Source organism: Procambarus clarkii, chromosome 84 (genome assembly GCF_040958095.1).
Source record: "Procambarus clarkii isolate CNS0578487 chromosome 84, FALCON_Pclarkii_2.0, whole genome shotgun sequence".
Lineage (NCBI taxonomy): Eukaryota > Metazoa > Arthropoda > Malacostraca > Decapoda > Cambaridae > Procambarus > Procambarus clarkii.
Window position 1 is genome coordinate 21,881,044 of NC_091233.1, and position 18,761 is coordinate 21,899,804.

An 18,761-nucleotide genomic window follows, 5' to 3' on the forward strand; every position below is an offset into this window, starting at 1 on the left:
TTTAGTTGCCATAGAATATCTAATGATGGGATCATATTGAAATGCTGAGAATTTGATCTTTCACTGTGACAAGTGATGTATCTTGCTTAATCAATGTACTGTATATTAATACCCTTCAATAACTTAAAGCGATCAAAACCTTTCAAGATAAGCCACTTGAATGTTGCAGGCGATAAGTCACAACGTGGCTGAAGAATGTTGACCAGAGCACACACTAGAAGGTGAAGAGACGACGACATTTTGGTTCCGTCCTGGACCATTCTCAAGTCGATTAAGAATCGACTTGAGAATGGATTCGGTCCAAGACGGACCGAAACGTCGTCGTCCCTTCACATACTAGTGTGTGCTCTGGTTCACTTGAATGTTGCTCCAAAAACCTAATGGTAAGGTTTATATCATATGGTAAGGTTTATATTTATATATATATATATATTATATATATATATATATATATATATATATATATATATATATATATAATTCTATATATTTTATATATAATTATATTATATATATTAGTTATTGTACTTTGTACATACATACAGTATAATCTAGATTATCCAGATTAACTTGGACTGGTCCCTATCCAATTCTTCCTGAAATTTTTCATACATTAATAGTATTTAAAGACCAACTTTTATGAAGTGGTATAAACAATAGAACCTGCATTTGTAAACACTAATACCAAAGTCACATGAAAAATATACACTATTAACATTCAAAATCTCACTTACCTCAGTTGGTTAAACACATCACCACACTACCCTTAGACAGCCACAAGTTGGTTAAGCAGCACCTCTATTTTTCTCTGTAACTAGCTGACATTGTAACTATAAAGTGTGAAGGATAGATGAAATTTTTTATGTAATTATTCTAAGATGAGGTCTGATAAAGACCTTCTGTGCCTTCTGTAATGCTTTTTGCGCTACCGCTCACAGGATGAGTATGGGGTACATAATAAACTAGCCGCCTCTGGCGGCAACAATCAATCTATTTTTGGCTTTACTAATACAGAACTCTACTTTTGTTTTACCAACTTAAGAAGTGCTCTAGAGAATTTATGGGATTAGTGCTGATTTTTGCGTGTCTACCGTGTTCTAGGCAGTGTATTAAACTTCTAAACTTGTTTCTTGTTGTTATATAAAGTTTTGAGTTAATATATATTCTTACATTGCCTTATTTCACATCCCAAGTATTCCAAACATAATTATGTACTGTATTTCTGGCTGGAAAGGGAAATGATCAATATATATTAATCTTTAAATTGGGGGTTTTACAGAGTATAACAAGAAAAAATGTGGACACTTTCAGTTCTCTGAAATACAAGCCTGTATTCTAAACATATATTTAAGCTTTATTTATGCAGTTTTTACCTTAGAGAGGGTTTATAGAACATAACCCCAGTGCATGTCAAAGGCTGCTTGTACTCTCATTGAAAAATTCTGTTTTATGTCCAGTGCATTAACAACTGAAACAGAAAACTGTCTTAACAAAATATTAACTAAAATGCAAACAATTTACTTGCCATATTAATTTAAGAAACACAAATTGCACTTGCTTTGCTTTACCACTGCATTTATTTAATGCTTTTACCCTTATCTCTAATCTACATCCAGGGAGGTCGATGCCGCCTGCATGTAATCTAGCCATCACCAGTCATTTGGATCAACATCTGTGTAACCCACACTTTATCCCGATGGGTTTTCACCCCAACCATTCAGCACTTCAGGAACTCCAGATTATACTGTATATTTTTCTATGAATTACAATACAAGCACAATAGTTTTGGGCAAGCAAGATGATTTCATCCCTTTAAGTGACTACGACATTCATTAATATATTGTATTTGTCTGTTTTGCTAAATTTATTTAAATACTTGTCAGAATTTATCTTAACATGTCAATAAAAGTGATCTACCCAACTTGAGAAAGTCACAATATGGTAATATCTGTATTGATAAAGACTACAAAAAGTACATTTGTACAACTCATTCACTCAACTCACCAAGGGGGCATAAATATTTAGTCCTGGCAATTGTCAACAAGATTTACCAATTGGCAACACTAGTCCATGGTAAGAGTACCATATTACACATACGTCAATGCTGTTTAAAGTCATCATTCATCACAATGCATCAACGTGGGCAGTTATATCTTTCCAACAGGCTTCATGAACCCAGGCCTACTTATGAAATATTCACTTACAGTATAGCAATTATTATATGCTATTATCAAACTAACAAATGACCAGGATCTTTACAATAAAGATCAGACCACATATATTTTTGAGATGATACAGTTGAATGAAGCGCAAAACGACCCACAACCAAGATTACGCATAAGATCTAGTCAGATGTATACTCAAGCCCAGTAAGTCACTCAAAATAAACAATATCACCAAGCACACCTGGTTCACCTGCAACTCCCTACGCTTTACAACGATATGAACACACGGATACATGTCCTCGATAATGAGAGGATCAAATTATGTATTCATTCCCAACAAAACAGGAGGGAGACTTGCAGACACAATTTCAAGGCCAGAAGTATGCCATCCTCACCTGGCTGGCCAGCAGTGTCTCCTTAATGCAGCTCTTACAATGGAGAATTATCACATGGTTGAGATTCAACGAGAGACTGCACACAATGTGCTCGGCAATGTCTCACAATATTGGCTAAATAAATTATATTATAATATATTTTGTGTGTGTGTGTGTGTGTGTGTGTATTTTATTTATATATATATATATATATATATATATATATATATATATATATATATATATATATATATATATATATATATATATATATATATATATATATATATATATATATATATATATATATATATATATATATATATATATATATATATATATATATATATATATATATATATATATATATATATATATATATATATATATATATATATATATATATATATATATATATATATATATATATATATATATATATATATATATATATATATATATATATATATATATATATATATATATATATATATATATATATATATATATATATATATATATATATATATATATATATATATATATATATATATATATATATATATATATATGTCGTACCTAGTAGCCAGAACGCACTTCTCAGCCTACTATGCAAGGCCCGATTTGCCTAATAAGCCAAGTTTTCCTGAATTAATATATTTTCTCTAATTTTTTTCTTATGAAATGATAAAGCTACCCATTTCATTATGTATGACGTCAATTTTTTTTTATTGGAGTTAAAATCAACATAGATATATGACCGAACCTAACCAACCCTACCTAACCTAACCTAACCTATCTTTATAGGTTAGTTAGGTACCAGAAAAAGTTAGGTTAGGTTAGGTAGTCGAAAAACAATTAATTCATGAAAACTTGGCCTATTAGGCAAATCGGGCCTTGCATAATAGGCTGAGAAGTGCGTTCTGGCTATTAGGTACGACATATATATATATATGTCGTACCTAGTAGCCAGAACTCACTTCTCAGCCTACTATGAAAGGCCCGATTTGCCTAATAAGCCAAGTTTTACTGAATTAATATATTTTCTCTAATTTTTTTCTTATGAAATGATAAAGCTACCCATTTCATAATGTATGAGGTCAATTTTTTTTTATTGGAGTTAAAGTTAACGTAGATATATGACCGAACCTAACCAACCCTATCTAACCTAACCTAACCTATCTTTATAGGTTAGGTTAGGTTAGGTAGCCGAAAACGTTAGGTTAGGTTAGGTTAGGTAGGTTAGGTTGTCGAAAAAACATTAATTCATGAAAACTAGGCTTATTAGGCAAATCGGGCCTTGCATAGTAGGCTGAGAAGTGAGTTCTGGCTACTAGGTACGACATATATATATATATATATATATATATATATATATATATATATATATATATATATATATATATATATATATATATATATATATATATATATATATATATATATATATATATATGTATGTATGTATGTATGTATGTATGTATGTATGTATGTATGTATGTATGTATGTATGTGTATGTGTATGTGTATGTGTATATTTATATGTATACATGTACATACACATGTACATCATTATGTGAAATATTAATTATTATTATTCAATATTTACATCCATATTTACTCCTAAACCATAACAACAAAACCTTTGAGCCATATGAAATGAAATCCACATCTATCAAGGCAGCTTTTAAGATCTAAGAAAATAGAATATAAAATTTAGCCATGATAAAAAAATGCCCTGCAACCAAATGCATAGGCATTAAAGTCTATTGTCCATACATAAAATTGGATAATACAATAGGCTAAATATAGCCTCAAACAGAAAGAAGAAAGCATAATAAAATAACAGACATTATTTACAAGAGTGACAACTGCATTCCTAGTGTACCCCTCACTGCACAACTACCGGCTGTGCTCCTAACACACACACACACACCATCACACATTCCTAGTGTACCCCTCACTGCACAACTACCGGCTGTGCTCCTAACATACACACACACACCATCACACATTCCTAGTGTACCCCTCACTGCACAACTATCAGCTGTGCTCCTAACATACACACACACCATCACACATTCCTAGTGTACCCCTCACTGCACAACTATCAGCTGTGCTCCTAACATACACACACACCATCACACATTCCTAGTGTACCCCTCACTGCACAACTATCAGCTGTGCTCCTAACATACACACACACCATCACACATTCCTAGTGTACCCCTCACTGCACAACTATCAGCTGTGCTCCTAACATACACACACACCATCACACATTCCTAGTGTACCCCTCACTGCACAACTATCGGCTGTGCTCCTAACATACACACACACCATCACACATTCCTAGTGTACCCCTCACTGCACAACTATCGGCTGTGCTCCTAACACACACACACACACCATCACACATTCCTAATGTATCCCTCACTGCACAACTATCGGCTGTGTTCCTAACACACACACCATCACACATTCCTAATGTACCCCTCACTGCACAACTATCGGCTGTGTTCCTAACACACATTTACCGTCACAAATTTTCATGCACACACTAAATTTATATTAGGTATAACTTTATACTATCAAACTGTAGGCAGCTCTCCTACATGGACTTCTATTCAAATAACCTTCTGAAACTTATACAAGACCTGTAACACTAATGTCTAGAAAAATCATGAATAATTTTATTTTATCAGTAGTATACCTGGTGGAAAAGTTCCCAATAGCACACTACTTTTGAAAGAGATAGGCATCAAATCTACACATTTTTACTCTAATGTTATATAACATTTTATCAACAGGAACCACATCATACCATGCCTAAAACATATTCAATAAAAACTTTGAAACTACAATACATATTGCACAATCCTGCTTTGAATGTTGGCCATTGCATACGCAATACCTGTAAATAATAGGTATTTGATTTGATTTTCTAGATCTTTCCTTCATGCATCACTAAAATATATACTTAATAATGATGAACGCTTGTTGTGTGATCTTGAAAGCGATTCAGAAGCATCACTAAAATACAACTGCTTGAGACCTTCATAACCGACTACCATGGAATGAGTGCCTACTGCAGAAACACCGTTTGATATATATGCTGTCTCCTTCGATAATGACCTCGTAAAAATATCTACACACACACACTAATATATATCTCGCACACATACATACATACACATATGTCAACTATAAATTATTTGGACACACCGACAATGGAAGTATTAAATATCTTTTTAAGTTATGATAAAATATAATCATACAGATCTTTTAATTTATATATCATTCATCCTCAGATATTATGAATCCCTATTACCAGCTAATTATATCAGTCCTGATTACCATAAACTCATTTTAACACTTGTATAAAGGAGCTCAATTCGTCAGGTTCACGTCCATCAGAACCACTAGAGCCAACACTCAAAGGCATACCAGACAGTCCTTCAAGTATCATATATCAATATCAATACTATATCGTACTGTGAAACTTGATCTGATAGTTTTGCATACTCTTCTCTAGGACCCTTAAGCCAACATGTATAAATATGACACACACAGCATCATCATCAAATACAGAACACTTACATATGAATACAGCAATCACTCATACTTACAAAAAGTTTCCACAATAATTAATGACAAAAAGTATTTCTACCAGTTCAATAAAACACCTGTTTACAATCTCAAAGATCACAAACCAAATCAATTGAATGACAACAAGAAAATGAGACACCTTAGCACCTACTGGTATGGAAAACTGCCACCACTCCAATAGTAACAAGACCCTGTATGCTGGTATGCACATCACGCAACACATTGCACTGGTCTTAGTGATGCAACACAAATCACGTACACATCCTTCTAAATAACACGCACACATACACACACATGAAATGACTGTGTAAACCCTTTAAATGACACACAAAGCAACTACATCCATAATTTATTCAGAGATACACGTACACGTGATGCATCTGCATATGTTCCAGGCACTCCTGCGCGCGCACACACACACACACACACACACTTAGTAACAACATATACTCCTTATACTAATACACATGAATCAACAAGACATACCTTTTTATGGGGGGAATGAACATACAGCAGCAATGCACAACCAGCAGAAATCAGGGTATTCAAATTGTGTGTTGTCTGTTACTGGATTTGCCATTTTCAATTTTATATATATATATATAAGTATATATATTAATTTATATTTTTAAATGACTTTATTAGTTGATGAGGAAAACTAAGCGGGCAAACTACCGTATGTCAAAGAATGTGGCAATACTAATCCCATTAGAGTGAACCAAACAAACAATTTACATGGGTAAAAGTAACGCTTGGATTGATACAATCCCATGAAAACAATACCATCGAGGAAATAGAAAGTAAAGAACATTAGCTAATTTCCCACTGCTAGTACTTTTCTCTGCATTTCCAATGCAGTGACACTTGCTCTTCTGCCTCCCCCACTGAAGGCTGGAGAAAGAACACGCTTCACCGTCCTGCCGAGACAGTACACGACCTCTAGCTGCCATCCTCATGGCTGGGAAATCCCCAGATGGAACCAAGGCAACAATAATGTAGACAAACTGATTCAACTCATAACAGTGTTTTTTGTTTTAATAAATTTGAAATAACATTTGAATTCAGAGACAATTTACATTGTGTAATGATTTGTGAATAAGTTAAACTCAAAGTTTAGCATAAGACTAAGTGAAAACAGAGAAAACAAAGTACATGCCTGCTGTACTTACAAGAGTTGCCAATAAAACTTAGCAATCTCCTGAATATCCAATATAAAGCTGACTATATATGTGTCCAACTACCATCCATATAAATAAAGTTAAGAGTCTGGGAAGCAAGCCTTTCCATGGATCTGTTGCATATTATAAATCAAGAATATTGGTGGAAAATGACTAATAACCAGCAACACTACAAGGTCTAGTGTTCAGTAATGTGTATATACTGGCGGAGGGTGGCAAGGCAGGTGTTAAATACATGTGTCGGGAGAATGGCTGGAATATGGCTGCTTTCCTCTTGCTGTTTTATTTTTGTTCACATCGCCCTTGACATGTGTTATGGGGTCACTACTACACTTACGTGGGTTACCAAGGGTCACAAGAGTGCTGGCAATGGCTAAACCACCTGAAATTACAGAAAAAAATAAGATATTAACTTTATATTGAACTGCTGTGTATACACATGAAAATACTGGAGGGCCAGGTCCCAAATCTATACAGTAAAATAACATACTGGAGTGAACGATATGGAAGGAAATGCAGAATCGATATGTCCACGGCTGTTTAACAACCGACCATAAGAAATATTGCCAGAACAAGCGTGGACGTCTTTAAGATAAAACTGGAGAGTTTTCTTCCAGTGCTCATGTCTCAAATGAAGAAGTCTAAAAATGGTACAGTGAAAATACACACACACACATGCCAGCAATACAGCTACTGTATGATAAAAACAATGTGACCCAGGACACTAGTTCAATCCTGCCCTCCTCCTCCTCCAAACATTTTCTCATATAGGTACTCGATTTAAAACATAGAAATATGACGAAACCTAACCTAACCTATCCTAACTTAACATAAGTCAGTAATATATCTTAATCTTCAGGTAACATAAGTCACTAATAATATATACCTACTTGATGGGGTTCTGGGAGTTCTACTCCCCAAGCCCGGCCCATGGCCAGGCTTGACTTGTGAGAGTTTGGTCTTAATCTTAAGGTCCTATCTTAATCATAAGGTAATGTTAAGACACAATAAGAAACATACCTGGGTGACCTATGGGAGTATAAGGTTCTCCACCAGTTGGCAGCTGCACCAGGAGGGAGAGGACGGCGGCACGGTTCCCACAACAGGGCTCCAGGGCAATGTGACTTGTGAGAGTTTGGTCTTAATCTTAAGGTCATATCTTAATCATAAGGTAATGTTAAGACACAATAAGAAACATACCTGGGTGACCTATGGGAGTATAAGGTTCTCCACCAGTTGGCAGCTGCACCAGGAGGGAGAGGACGGCGGCACGGTTCCCACAACAGGGCTCCAGGGCAATGTGACTTGTGAGAGTTTGGTCTTAATCTTAAGGTCATATCTTAATCATAAGGTAATGTTAAGACACAATAAGAAACATACCTGGGTGACCTATGGGAGTATAAGGTTCTCCACCAGTTGGCAGCTGCACCAGGAGGGAGAGGACGGCGGCACGGTTCCCACAACAGGGCTCCAGGGCAATGGGGCTAGGATTAACCTACCAAAAAAATAAACTACTTACAATCATGACCAAAAAAAATTACTTTCAATTTCAAATCTGCAAGAAATAAATTATGCCCCAGAAACGATCTGCAAAGACGTTTCTTTATAGTTCTTAAGTCATCAGGATGGAAATATGCCTTACATTTTAGCAAAAAAAAAAGGATAATTTTCATATAACATGTACCTCATCACTACAAGTTGCACCAGTAAACCCTTGCTCACGTTGATCCAGTAAACCCTTGCTCATGTTGGCCCAGTAAACTCTTATGTTGCTCCAGTAATTACTTCCTCAACACATATTGCTCCAGTAATCTCGTCTGACATGTCAAGGGGCACAATCAGTTGACCCCTCTCAGTGCTCAAAAGGGTAATTTGATAATAACCTCCAATGGATACCTAACCCAGTAGTCATTCAACATTAGAGTGAAAGCAGTGGCATCTAACAACCCATCTGACCAGACTACCAACCAAGAGGTAGTCAAAGACCTGCCCACGGGGACACAGATCCTCGGAACCACCTCAAGGTACGTCACACGGGGACACAGATCCTCGGAACCACCTCAAGGTACGTCACACGGGGACACAGATCCTCGGAACCACCTCAAGGTACGTTACTCACACTAGCCCCTCACTCAACACGTTACCAAAGTAATGCCGCACAACACACAACCAAAACACCAGGATAAATTCACAGCAAAGGCAGGGGCCACCCTGTATAAACAAAGCACTAAACAAGATCTCAAAGTACAAAGTCAGAACTGGGGTGAAATGCCAAAACTTTGGAAAACACTCGGGGAAGTCAAGGTACCCACCTGGGAAATATACGGAAGAACCCAAGGAATCCAGGGGACACAAAGCCCGGCCCTTGCAACTTCCCGCCACCACCTAAAACAGAGGGAAAAGAGCAGGCTCCTTGTACAGATTCAGAGCACAGAATAAGAGAAAATACCTTGCCCAACCAGAACAAACCTAGAATTTGCAACCAAGAGGACACAGGTCATGCTCAGGTAAGCAAAGAAGGGCGCCCCATCCCCCAAGTCAGGAAGGAGAAGGGATGGCCCAAAAACTATGAGGTGATGCCAACATCTTCAGATGAAACCACTACATCCACCAGCACTAGCACATAGAGGCAGAAAGAGGCCACATCCCTGATGAGAACCGGATAATGAAAAAAAAAAAAAAGAAAAAAAAAAAGAAAAAAAAAAAGAGGGCTAAACAAAAGTAAGCCCATTGCACCCTCAAGTGAAACTCAAGAGGGGTAATGATGCAATTCAAACACACAAAAGAAACATTTTATATGTGAGGAGTTCGTTCATTCTAAGCACCTGCGTTATCATTTGACAGATGTACCGCCCCTTACCACTTAGCATAAGAGAAGCCCATCTTGAAGATCCAAGTCCAGAGCAAAGACCCCAAGGAACCACCAAGGAAGTGGTTCAACTCAAGGGAAGAAGAACCACACTGAAGGCAACACACAAAACAGCTTCAGGAAAAAGATAGCTAGTCAGAGGCATGTAAAAAGACTGGGAAACAAGTAGGACACATAATAAATCTAAACTAACTCAGCCATGGCACAGCTAGGAAGTATATGGGTGGATGCCAGGACTATACACACACAAATCACAATTGTGTGATGCATCAAATGAACAAATCCACAAGGGCCGTGACGAGGATTCAAACCTGCGTCCGAGAGCATCCCAGACGCTGCCGAGTCGTAGCTCGGTCGATTAAGGCAGCATCTGGGATGCTCTCGGACGCAGGTTCGAATCCTCGTCACGGCCCTTGTGGATTTGTTCATCTGCCATGGACTATGTGAGGGGTACCTGGCTCTTCCAACTCTGTTGTGATGTCATCTGGTAGCAAGTGGAGTGAGTGTGGTCTTTGATCTGCTAACAGTAATTTGCTGAGCAAGAATTCTCAGTCTTACCATTTCTAATTAGCATTTTCAAGAGGTGATCGAGAGCTGAGATTCGTTCCTTTGCATCATAGTGAGCTAATAGATTTGGTGGTAACTTGATTCACCCCTCCCTTCTTTCCTTGAATATATGGACATCACCATATGTAATGACCCCTGTAATAATGGGATTAAAAATCATGAGTATCAGATAATATGAATCCTGGGTGAACCATTAAGCTATAAAAAATATTTAAGAAATGCCAATACCTTTTTTTTAACTTTGAGTGTGCCAAGGCTGTCCAAGAGGTCAGAGGACAGACTATCTGGTGATGTTCCATTTGGGATGACTTTATTGGCACTATTATTACAAGATTTGGTATTATCTTTGCTTGAAGCCTTTGTGATGGCATTGGAAGCAAGATAAGGAATGGCAGTGGCATTTGGCATGGCCCCGTTAGTTCCTGTGACACAGCAGTTGTTGGTGAGTGTTGTAGTTATGGTGGTGCTGGTTATGGAAGAAGTTGTTGCAGGAGTTGTGTCACTAGTTTCTAACGCCTCGGCAGCCACGCCCCTTGGATACAGTTCCAGAAGAATAGGGCGGAATGGTCGAGATGCCATAGCCTCCATCTCAACCAGAAGACGCTGCAAGGATCACAAGCATTAAAATTATAAAGTGGGGTTGAGAATGAAACAAAAAGTATGAAAAAATCGTCCACTAAGCTTATTTAGTTTTTTTTGTGTCAATTAAGTGGATTAATTAAGAAATTCTGGGAGCATCAAATTTAATGGTACAGTACAATTCTCCACAACTACAATGATAAGCCACATGATATGCTTAATTTATGAATAGATTTTATCAACAAATAATCTGATAATTTATTCTCAATAACTTAAAACGCAAGACTGACTCACTCATTATACATATGAATATACAGTACAACCTTGATTCAATGAAAATGAGACCAAATCCAATTCACTGCACTGAGGGAATGGTTGTAACTGGAGATGCCTCCAGGATACATTTCCCATGCTCTATGGGCTAATTTCACCCAAACAGCAACAAAACAAGTCACTTTTTGAATAAATGTATATATGCACCTGACCCCTAGTAGGTGGAAGTCTAGGTTACCCAGGGTTCCAAGTCACCCCCTCCCTCTCTACTGGAGATGACCTTGCAAAGGTCTCTGCCACGAGGGAGGTTATCTTGAGTTGATTTTGGGGCTTTTTAGTGTCCCCACAGCCCGGTCCTCGACCAGGCCTCCACCCCCAGGAAGCAGCCCGTGACAGCTAATTAACTCCCAGGTACCTATTTACTGCTAGGTAATAGGTGCATCAGGGTGAAGGAAACTCTGTCCATTGTTTCTCGCCGGCACCCGGGATCGATCCCGGGACCACATTATCACGTGTCCAGCGTGCTGTTCGCTCGGCCGATCGGCCCCACTTGAACTGAGGGGGGACTCAACCAAATGCTCAACACAAATACAGTAAGGGTGATGCACACCCCTCCAGGCAGAACTAATTTTCCAAGAAAACTCAGCACTAATGGGGGCCCCAGAATGATAATGCCATGTTGAAGAATTAGGGGTTTGGCTGGGTGAGACTTCAGGTGACCTGGGCTACTATTTGATAGCAGTCAGGTATAAGGTGCATCATGGCTAGTCTATCAGTCCCCTCCCCCACCTCAACAACAATCATTTGCCAAGTTTACCTACGAGTGCCTAACTTCCTTCAAACATTCCCTTTTGTTACGCCAATACTTTAAGCTGAATTATTTCTGGTTTGGGTAAATGTTTGATTTTCAAGCTTCCCTTGCCTCATGCAGTGAACCAGAGTCTGATTCTGGCCATCGGTGGGTGATGGATGGGGTCTCAGAGGCCGGGTGTGTTCAGCTACGGGGTGCTACCAGAGCTACACTCTGAAGGATCCAATCTCCTAAAACCAATCACTGAATGACAAAATACTTCATTTCCCCACCTCAGCACTTTCTTGGCCAATATTTTCACAAATATAAATTAATAATTCAAAATTAATAATCAGAAATGAATAAATCCCATCAACAATTAATACATGGCCAAGAGAGGAGCTGAACAGCTAACAAGGCGATCTGCTTGATACTGCTTAATGGGGTTTTGGGAGTTCTTCTAGTCCCCAAGCCTGGCCAGAGACCAGACTTGACTTGTGAGAATTGATTTCCCGATTTTAAATTGAGAATCGATCGATCTCGGTCGATTAATTTAAAACGATCAAGAGATAATAACAAAAACTATTGTAGATATACTGGTTATCTGGAGATGATTTCGGGGCTTTAGTGTCCCCGCGGCCCGGTCCTCGACCAGGCCTCCACCCCCAGGAAGCAGCCCGTGACAGCTGACTAACTCCCAGGTACCTATTTACTGCTAGGTAACAGGGGCATTCAGGGTGAAAGAAACTTTGCCCATTTGTTTCTGCCTCGTGCGGGAATCGAACCCGCGCCACAGAATTACGAATCCTGCGCACTATCCACCAGGCTACGAGGCCCCTGGTTTGTGCTTAAATTTATATTATTTTTGTAATAAAACTTTTCACTTGCCTGTCTCCTGGTATAGATGTCATATTTTTGTTTTATTTTCCACAATATTGCAGCCAATGTTAACAACACTAAAAAACACCTGTGAAAGAAGTAAGTACATTATATTAGTACAGTATCACTTATATTTAATGAATGGAAAAGTTCATTTCTTTATCTAAAAAAGAAAAGATTGACTAAAAATATCTTGTAAATTTCAATTTATCAAAGTAAGAATATTATGTGCAAAGAAAAACGTTGACATTAATAGGGAATATATTTTCACAAAATGAACATCGGTATATGTAGCTTTACAAATGCTCTACCCACCCCAGTCTTTATTATATGTAAATTTATATAAGTAAGTACTGGTATTCATTTAAAATTTAAACAATGCAAACTGTTTTGTATATTATGTCAAATACACACAATTTATGAACTGCATAATTTGATTTACAAACCCTGATATTAAACTATCATTTAGAAGATCACTCGATGTATTTACCTCAGCGAACCTGACCAACAGCACTGTCCCTACTCCAGTAAATAGCACAACACCCACGCGTGTACACACTAACTACATCCCTCACGATCCAGAGCCTCACTTGGGCTGAACAGTAGAGTGACGGACTCGCTTCATGCAGGTCGGCGTTCAATCCCCAACTGTCCAAGTGGTTGAGCATCATTCCTTCCTCTCATCCCACCTTAAATCTTTATCCTGATCCCTTCCCAGTACTATATACTATAGCTGTAATGGCTTGGTGCTTCCTCCAGATAGATTCTTTCCCTTGCCAAACAATACTTTCCTAACATCAACTACCGGTAAGTGAGGCCTAGTACTGGTGGGGAAGTGGGATAGTCACAATTCCCTAGTTACTTATACACCTAATTTTAAAATTGGTCATAATGCAGTAAAATCATTCCTACCCACACTCCTGAGCATAGCAATGTTTTCTTGTTAAATCATTGATGTCTCAATACACACAACAGGCTGCATCATTACCTTCATATAAGACTCCTCATAAAAATGTCAGCATCTTTTCACATAATTCTGATATACAAAAATGTACTGCAGTTGAATACTTACAAAGAAAATATAGAAAAAAACTGAATTAAATCCAGTTTAGGATGTTGTGAAAAAGAGACAACAATTTCTATAGGTGGTGTGAAGTTGTAGACATAAACATGGAAGGTGGTGTTGTTGTCAGCAGAACCAAACGTGTACTCTGAAGCGCTGAATCTCCGCTTAATTCGTGTGCCAGTGAAGTTACGAATTATCCAAGACTCGTGACTCCGAGCTGAAAGTAATAATAATCACGCCGGTGAAAAAATGTTTCTCAAATTCATGGAATTATGCCCGTCGCATAATCTGAAACTTGCACATCACAAACACGTCTATGAGAGGGTGAATGTAACATTTAACATCTGTAATTTTGAATAAGAGTAAACATCTGATCAATAATGAAATTAACCAGTTCCGAGGTTTATAGTGTTTTAACCCTTGGATTATGCAAGGGGGTAACTTACATCAAGTATTATCTGTATACACAGAAAACTGTATTACAAACAAATTTGTCTTCCAATTTTCTTTGCAACCGTGCCAAGAGCATATAAAAAAAGGGAACTAAAAGGAGGAATAAATGCATGTATTTTGTTTATACTAACATAGATGGAGCAAGTTAATGAAAACTAAATGATGCAACACAGCAGAAATTACCCGATGTTACTACATTAGCTGAAACAAAGTTAAAGAAGAGAATTCAAAGTAAAGATGTCTTTCCAAAGGAATATTCAACCTAGAGTTGCCATAGAAAAAAAAAAAGAAGTGTTGCAATGGAGGAGACAGACCACTTCATCGTTAAAAAATAAATTCTCGATAGCCCAAGAGTTGTACAGGTGGTAGCATTGGAAATTTGAAATCAAGCCAAAAATTTAGTATTCAGAAATGCATACATCCCATCAACAATTAAAACATGGACAAGAGAAAAGCTGGACCACTAACAAAAAAAACTTAAATGGTCACAAGCTAATAAGAAAAAAATATAAAACAAGAATGCAGGCTATGATTAACTTAATATGAAATCGAAAGACTAAAAAGCTTATGATGCAAGAACAGAAGAGATATGGACTAACAAGTTTACAAATTTCCTCCGTGAGACTTTAATATAACAGCTTGTATAACAGGCCACGGGAGTAAGGGAAGGAGATCTCATCGTTGCTCGATCTTCATATTTGCAAGGACATGTGAACAAATATTTAGCCTGCCTCTATTAGGAAAGAGCAATCAGGTCTTATCGGAAATTAAAAATGCCATTTAATATAATAGAAGAGATAAGTAACAAGGAGATATGAGAGAAACTAAACTTAAAAAATGGACATGACATGAAATTAATAACATTTGCCAATGCATTTGATTGGGAAGAATTCTTGATGTGAGGATGTAAACACTATATATGAAAAACTTGACAAAATTTATAATGAAAACACTCCATGATTCATTCCAAAATCAGATATACACAAAAGAAAATGGAACTAATACAGAAAGAAACCAAACCCGCAAACATATGAGAAATACAAATAAACTCAAAACGTAAACATGGCAGTGAGAAGGAACTAAGGAAAGAAAATGAAGACAGGATAGCAGACAAATGAAAAACTGTGCTATAAATTCTTTTAAAAGTAAACTTCATGTAATAAGTGAAATATAAAGATTAAGACTGGGAAAAATATGATTATACTGTTAAAGGCATTAAACTAACATCTTTTCAGTTCAGTAAATGGCAATGGAGAATAGAATACAGGTATTTATACTTCAGAATAACCAGAGAATCTGGAAAAGAGGGATCAAAATAATAGGGCCACACTCTGCATTATGTAAACAGTAGGCCACCTGGACTTACAAAATTATGAATACCATATAAATTGTAAAAGAAGTGCACACAACACTGGGAGCCCCTATTGTACAGTAATGCTCTATGACAAAAATACAGATCAATTACCTGTCAAACATAAATACCACATGGATTACTTACTTGTTTTTGCTGATATCTTGATTTTTGTTGCTTTAGAACAGTATATGTCAAAATCTGTGTCTACATCACTCTTTGTGGGAACATTGAAGAAGTTGATCTGCCGTATGTGACGGTCTTCATGCTTCGAGAGGTTAAATGTAAACTGATAGTCAATCTGAAGGTCGTCTACAAGGGAAAAGAAACACGTAAGACATCACTTACAACAAATTAAAATGTTTGACATTTCATGCATATATATATATTATATTATAGTTTAAACAAATACAGTACAGTGCTTTAGTATTAAAAGAACATATGTCTGCAGCACCACCATTTAATTAAACAAGTTCCAACTCCCTACCATTTTTTCAAAGGTTTCCATTTAATATAAATATTAATTTCTAAACCAACGTACAGTGTTGTATGCTATACGCTACATTTCACGATACCCAAAACAACGTTTCCTTGGAAGTAAATGACAATTTTTAAACTCTGTATTGGTCCCCCTGAATTATCAAGATTCAATATAAAGATTCATTTGGCTAATTAAGTGTTATGTCAATATACAATCAGGTTTGGACTCTAATAAAATAATGAAATTAAAAAATATAAGTACAATAAAAAAAAGCATTTAAAATCATTAAGAAATACTGTATACTGATAAAGAAGTACTGATCATTAGATATGTAAGGGTGATTAGTGGGGCATACAGTACAGGAAAACCACAAATATAGTCCCCATACAAGGGAGCCGGTCGGCCGAGCGGACAGCACGCTGGACTTGTAATCCTGTGGTCCCGGGTTTGATCCCGGGTGCCGGCGAGAAACAATGGGCAGAGTTTCTTTCACCCTATGCCCCTGTTACCTAGCAGTAAATTAGGTACCTGGGTGTTAGTCAGCTGTCACGGGCTGCTTTCTGGGGGTGGAGGCCTGATCGAGGACTGAGCTGCGGGGACACTGAAGCCCCGAAATCATACAAGATAAGATCTCAAGATAAGATGCATATTATGTTCCCCTGGCATCTTTTCCACCACAGGCTGGTTATGGGGGTGCATAAGAAATGAACTAAATAATAAACAAATAACAAAAATTCTTGAAAGCTCTAATTGAAGGCATCATTTCCTCAACTCACAGAAGCATGATCCCTGAAGCGGCTCCCCCACGTAGTTGTTCTGCGTGTCACAGCGCTCACAGTGGTCACCAGTCACACCCTTGGTGTGGCAATTGCAGCGACCACTCTCCCTGTTGCATGTATCACCGTGTTCATTGCACATGCATGCTAAAAATCAAAGAAGCTTTAGGGGTATAGCATTAAAAAATGTCTGCAATAATTATAAACAAAATCTTTTTACAAAATAGTAGAAGGATATGTAAGGGCAACCGACACATTTATAAACAGACATGGATGCAGACAAGGATACGGATATTTATACAGCTGAGGACCATTCAAAAATTGACAAGAGTAGCATAAGCACCTCTTGCTATGACCTTTATGTGCTCCTTTGGAAATTGTACTATCCGGAACCATTAAATCTCCTTTTCTGTGTTCCATAACATCTCTTCATAGGTTGAATGTTGCCTAATTTGAATTAAAAAACAATCCAATATGTAGAATTTATCTACAGTGAATTTTATTTGTACAGTATTTTGTTACTCCATCACATGCCTTTATCTTGTTAAATTCCAAGGGCCATGAGAGTTCCCTAACTGCTTTATTCTTCTAACATGTTCTTCTAACTACAGTGTCTTTATGCTTCTAAAGTGTTCTCATAAGTATAGTGTTCATTGTATGTTCAGTATTTCTCTGGGTACTGTTACAATGTTAAACAATATTCTTCTTCTCCTATGTATTTACGAGCTCTTCGAATTGTTAGTCCAGAGTTCTTAGATGAAGAGTTTGAAAATATTGAGTATTGGATACAAGCTTGCTACCCAATAAGTTTCTTGGAAGCTTGCCATAGCAAAGCACAGCATACATTATATATAACAAAATAAGTGCCGAGAAAATTTGCCCTAAAAATGTGTTATACTAACCATATTTTTCTGGGTTTGAAAACATTGTCAAGGCCTTGAAACTATTTGATTTACACGTGGCATTTAATTTTGAAAATACCATTGGTAAATTATCAGTAACAGCCGTCATAGTAATAACCGACATTTCAAAAATCCCCTGTAAAGATTGTGACACATACTACATAAATCAAACATCCAGAAACTTTTAAGTTTGAATTTCTCAAATTAAATATTTTCTAAGAAATGGTCAACTGTCTAATGCTCTATTTATTCATTCGTCACAAGACTCTCACCAAAATGATTGGGAGAGGTTGTCTTCAATTATAAATTGTAAAAGTATTTGAAATTAGAAATATTATTGAAGCAACAAATTACAAAATCATATTAAGATGAATCTTTCTAGTGTGGTGTTTCGTCAAGATGAATGTTAGTTATGGTTTATACACTTTGGACCCATTTTTAATGGATCA

At 37.0% G+C, this 18,761-nt stretch overlaps 1 protein-coding gene across 2 annotated transcripts in view; it reads right to left on the reverse strand.

Annotated features, from left to right (window-relative positions):
• Positions 1-7,156: 7,156 nt before the first annotated feature.
• The window catches only part of dsd (attractin-like protein dsd), a 54,583-nt gene continuing 42,978 nt past the window's right edge, over positions 7,157-18,761 (reverse strand). Inside the window, exons 16-22 of one of the 2 annotated variants that reach the window (XM_069316614.1) lie at positions 17,411-17,557; positions 16,301-16,465; positions 14,356-14,566; positions 13,293-13,371; positions 10,991-11,365; positions 8,707-8,821; positions 7,157-7,708 (exon numbers count right to left, since the gene is read on the reverse strand). In XM_069316614.1, coding sequence (XP_069172715.1) covers positions 7,554-7,708; positions 8,707-8,821; positions 10,991-11,365; positions 13,293-13,371; positions 14,356-14,566; positions 16,301-16,465; positions 17,411-17,557 — 1,247 coding nt within the window. In that variant the 3' untranslated portion in view covers positions 7,157-7,553. The remainder of the gene's footprint in view (positions 7,709-8,706; positions 8,822-10,990; positions 11,366-13,292; positions 13,372-14,355; positions 14,567-16,300; positions 16,466-17,410; positions 17,558-18,761) is intronic. The other variant, XM_069316613.1, reaches the window with a different exon arrangement.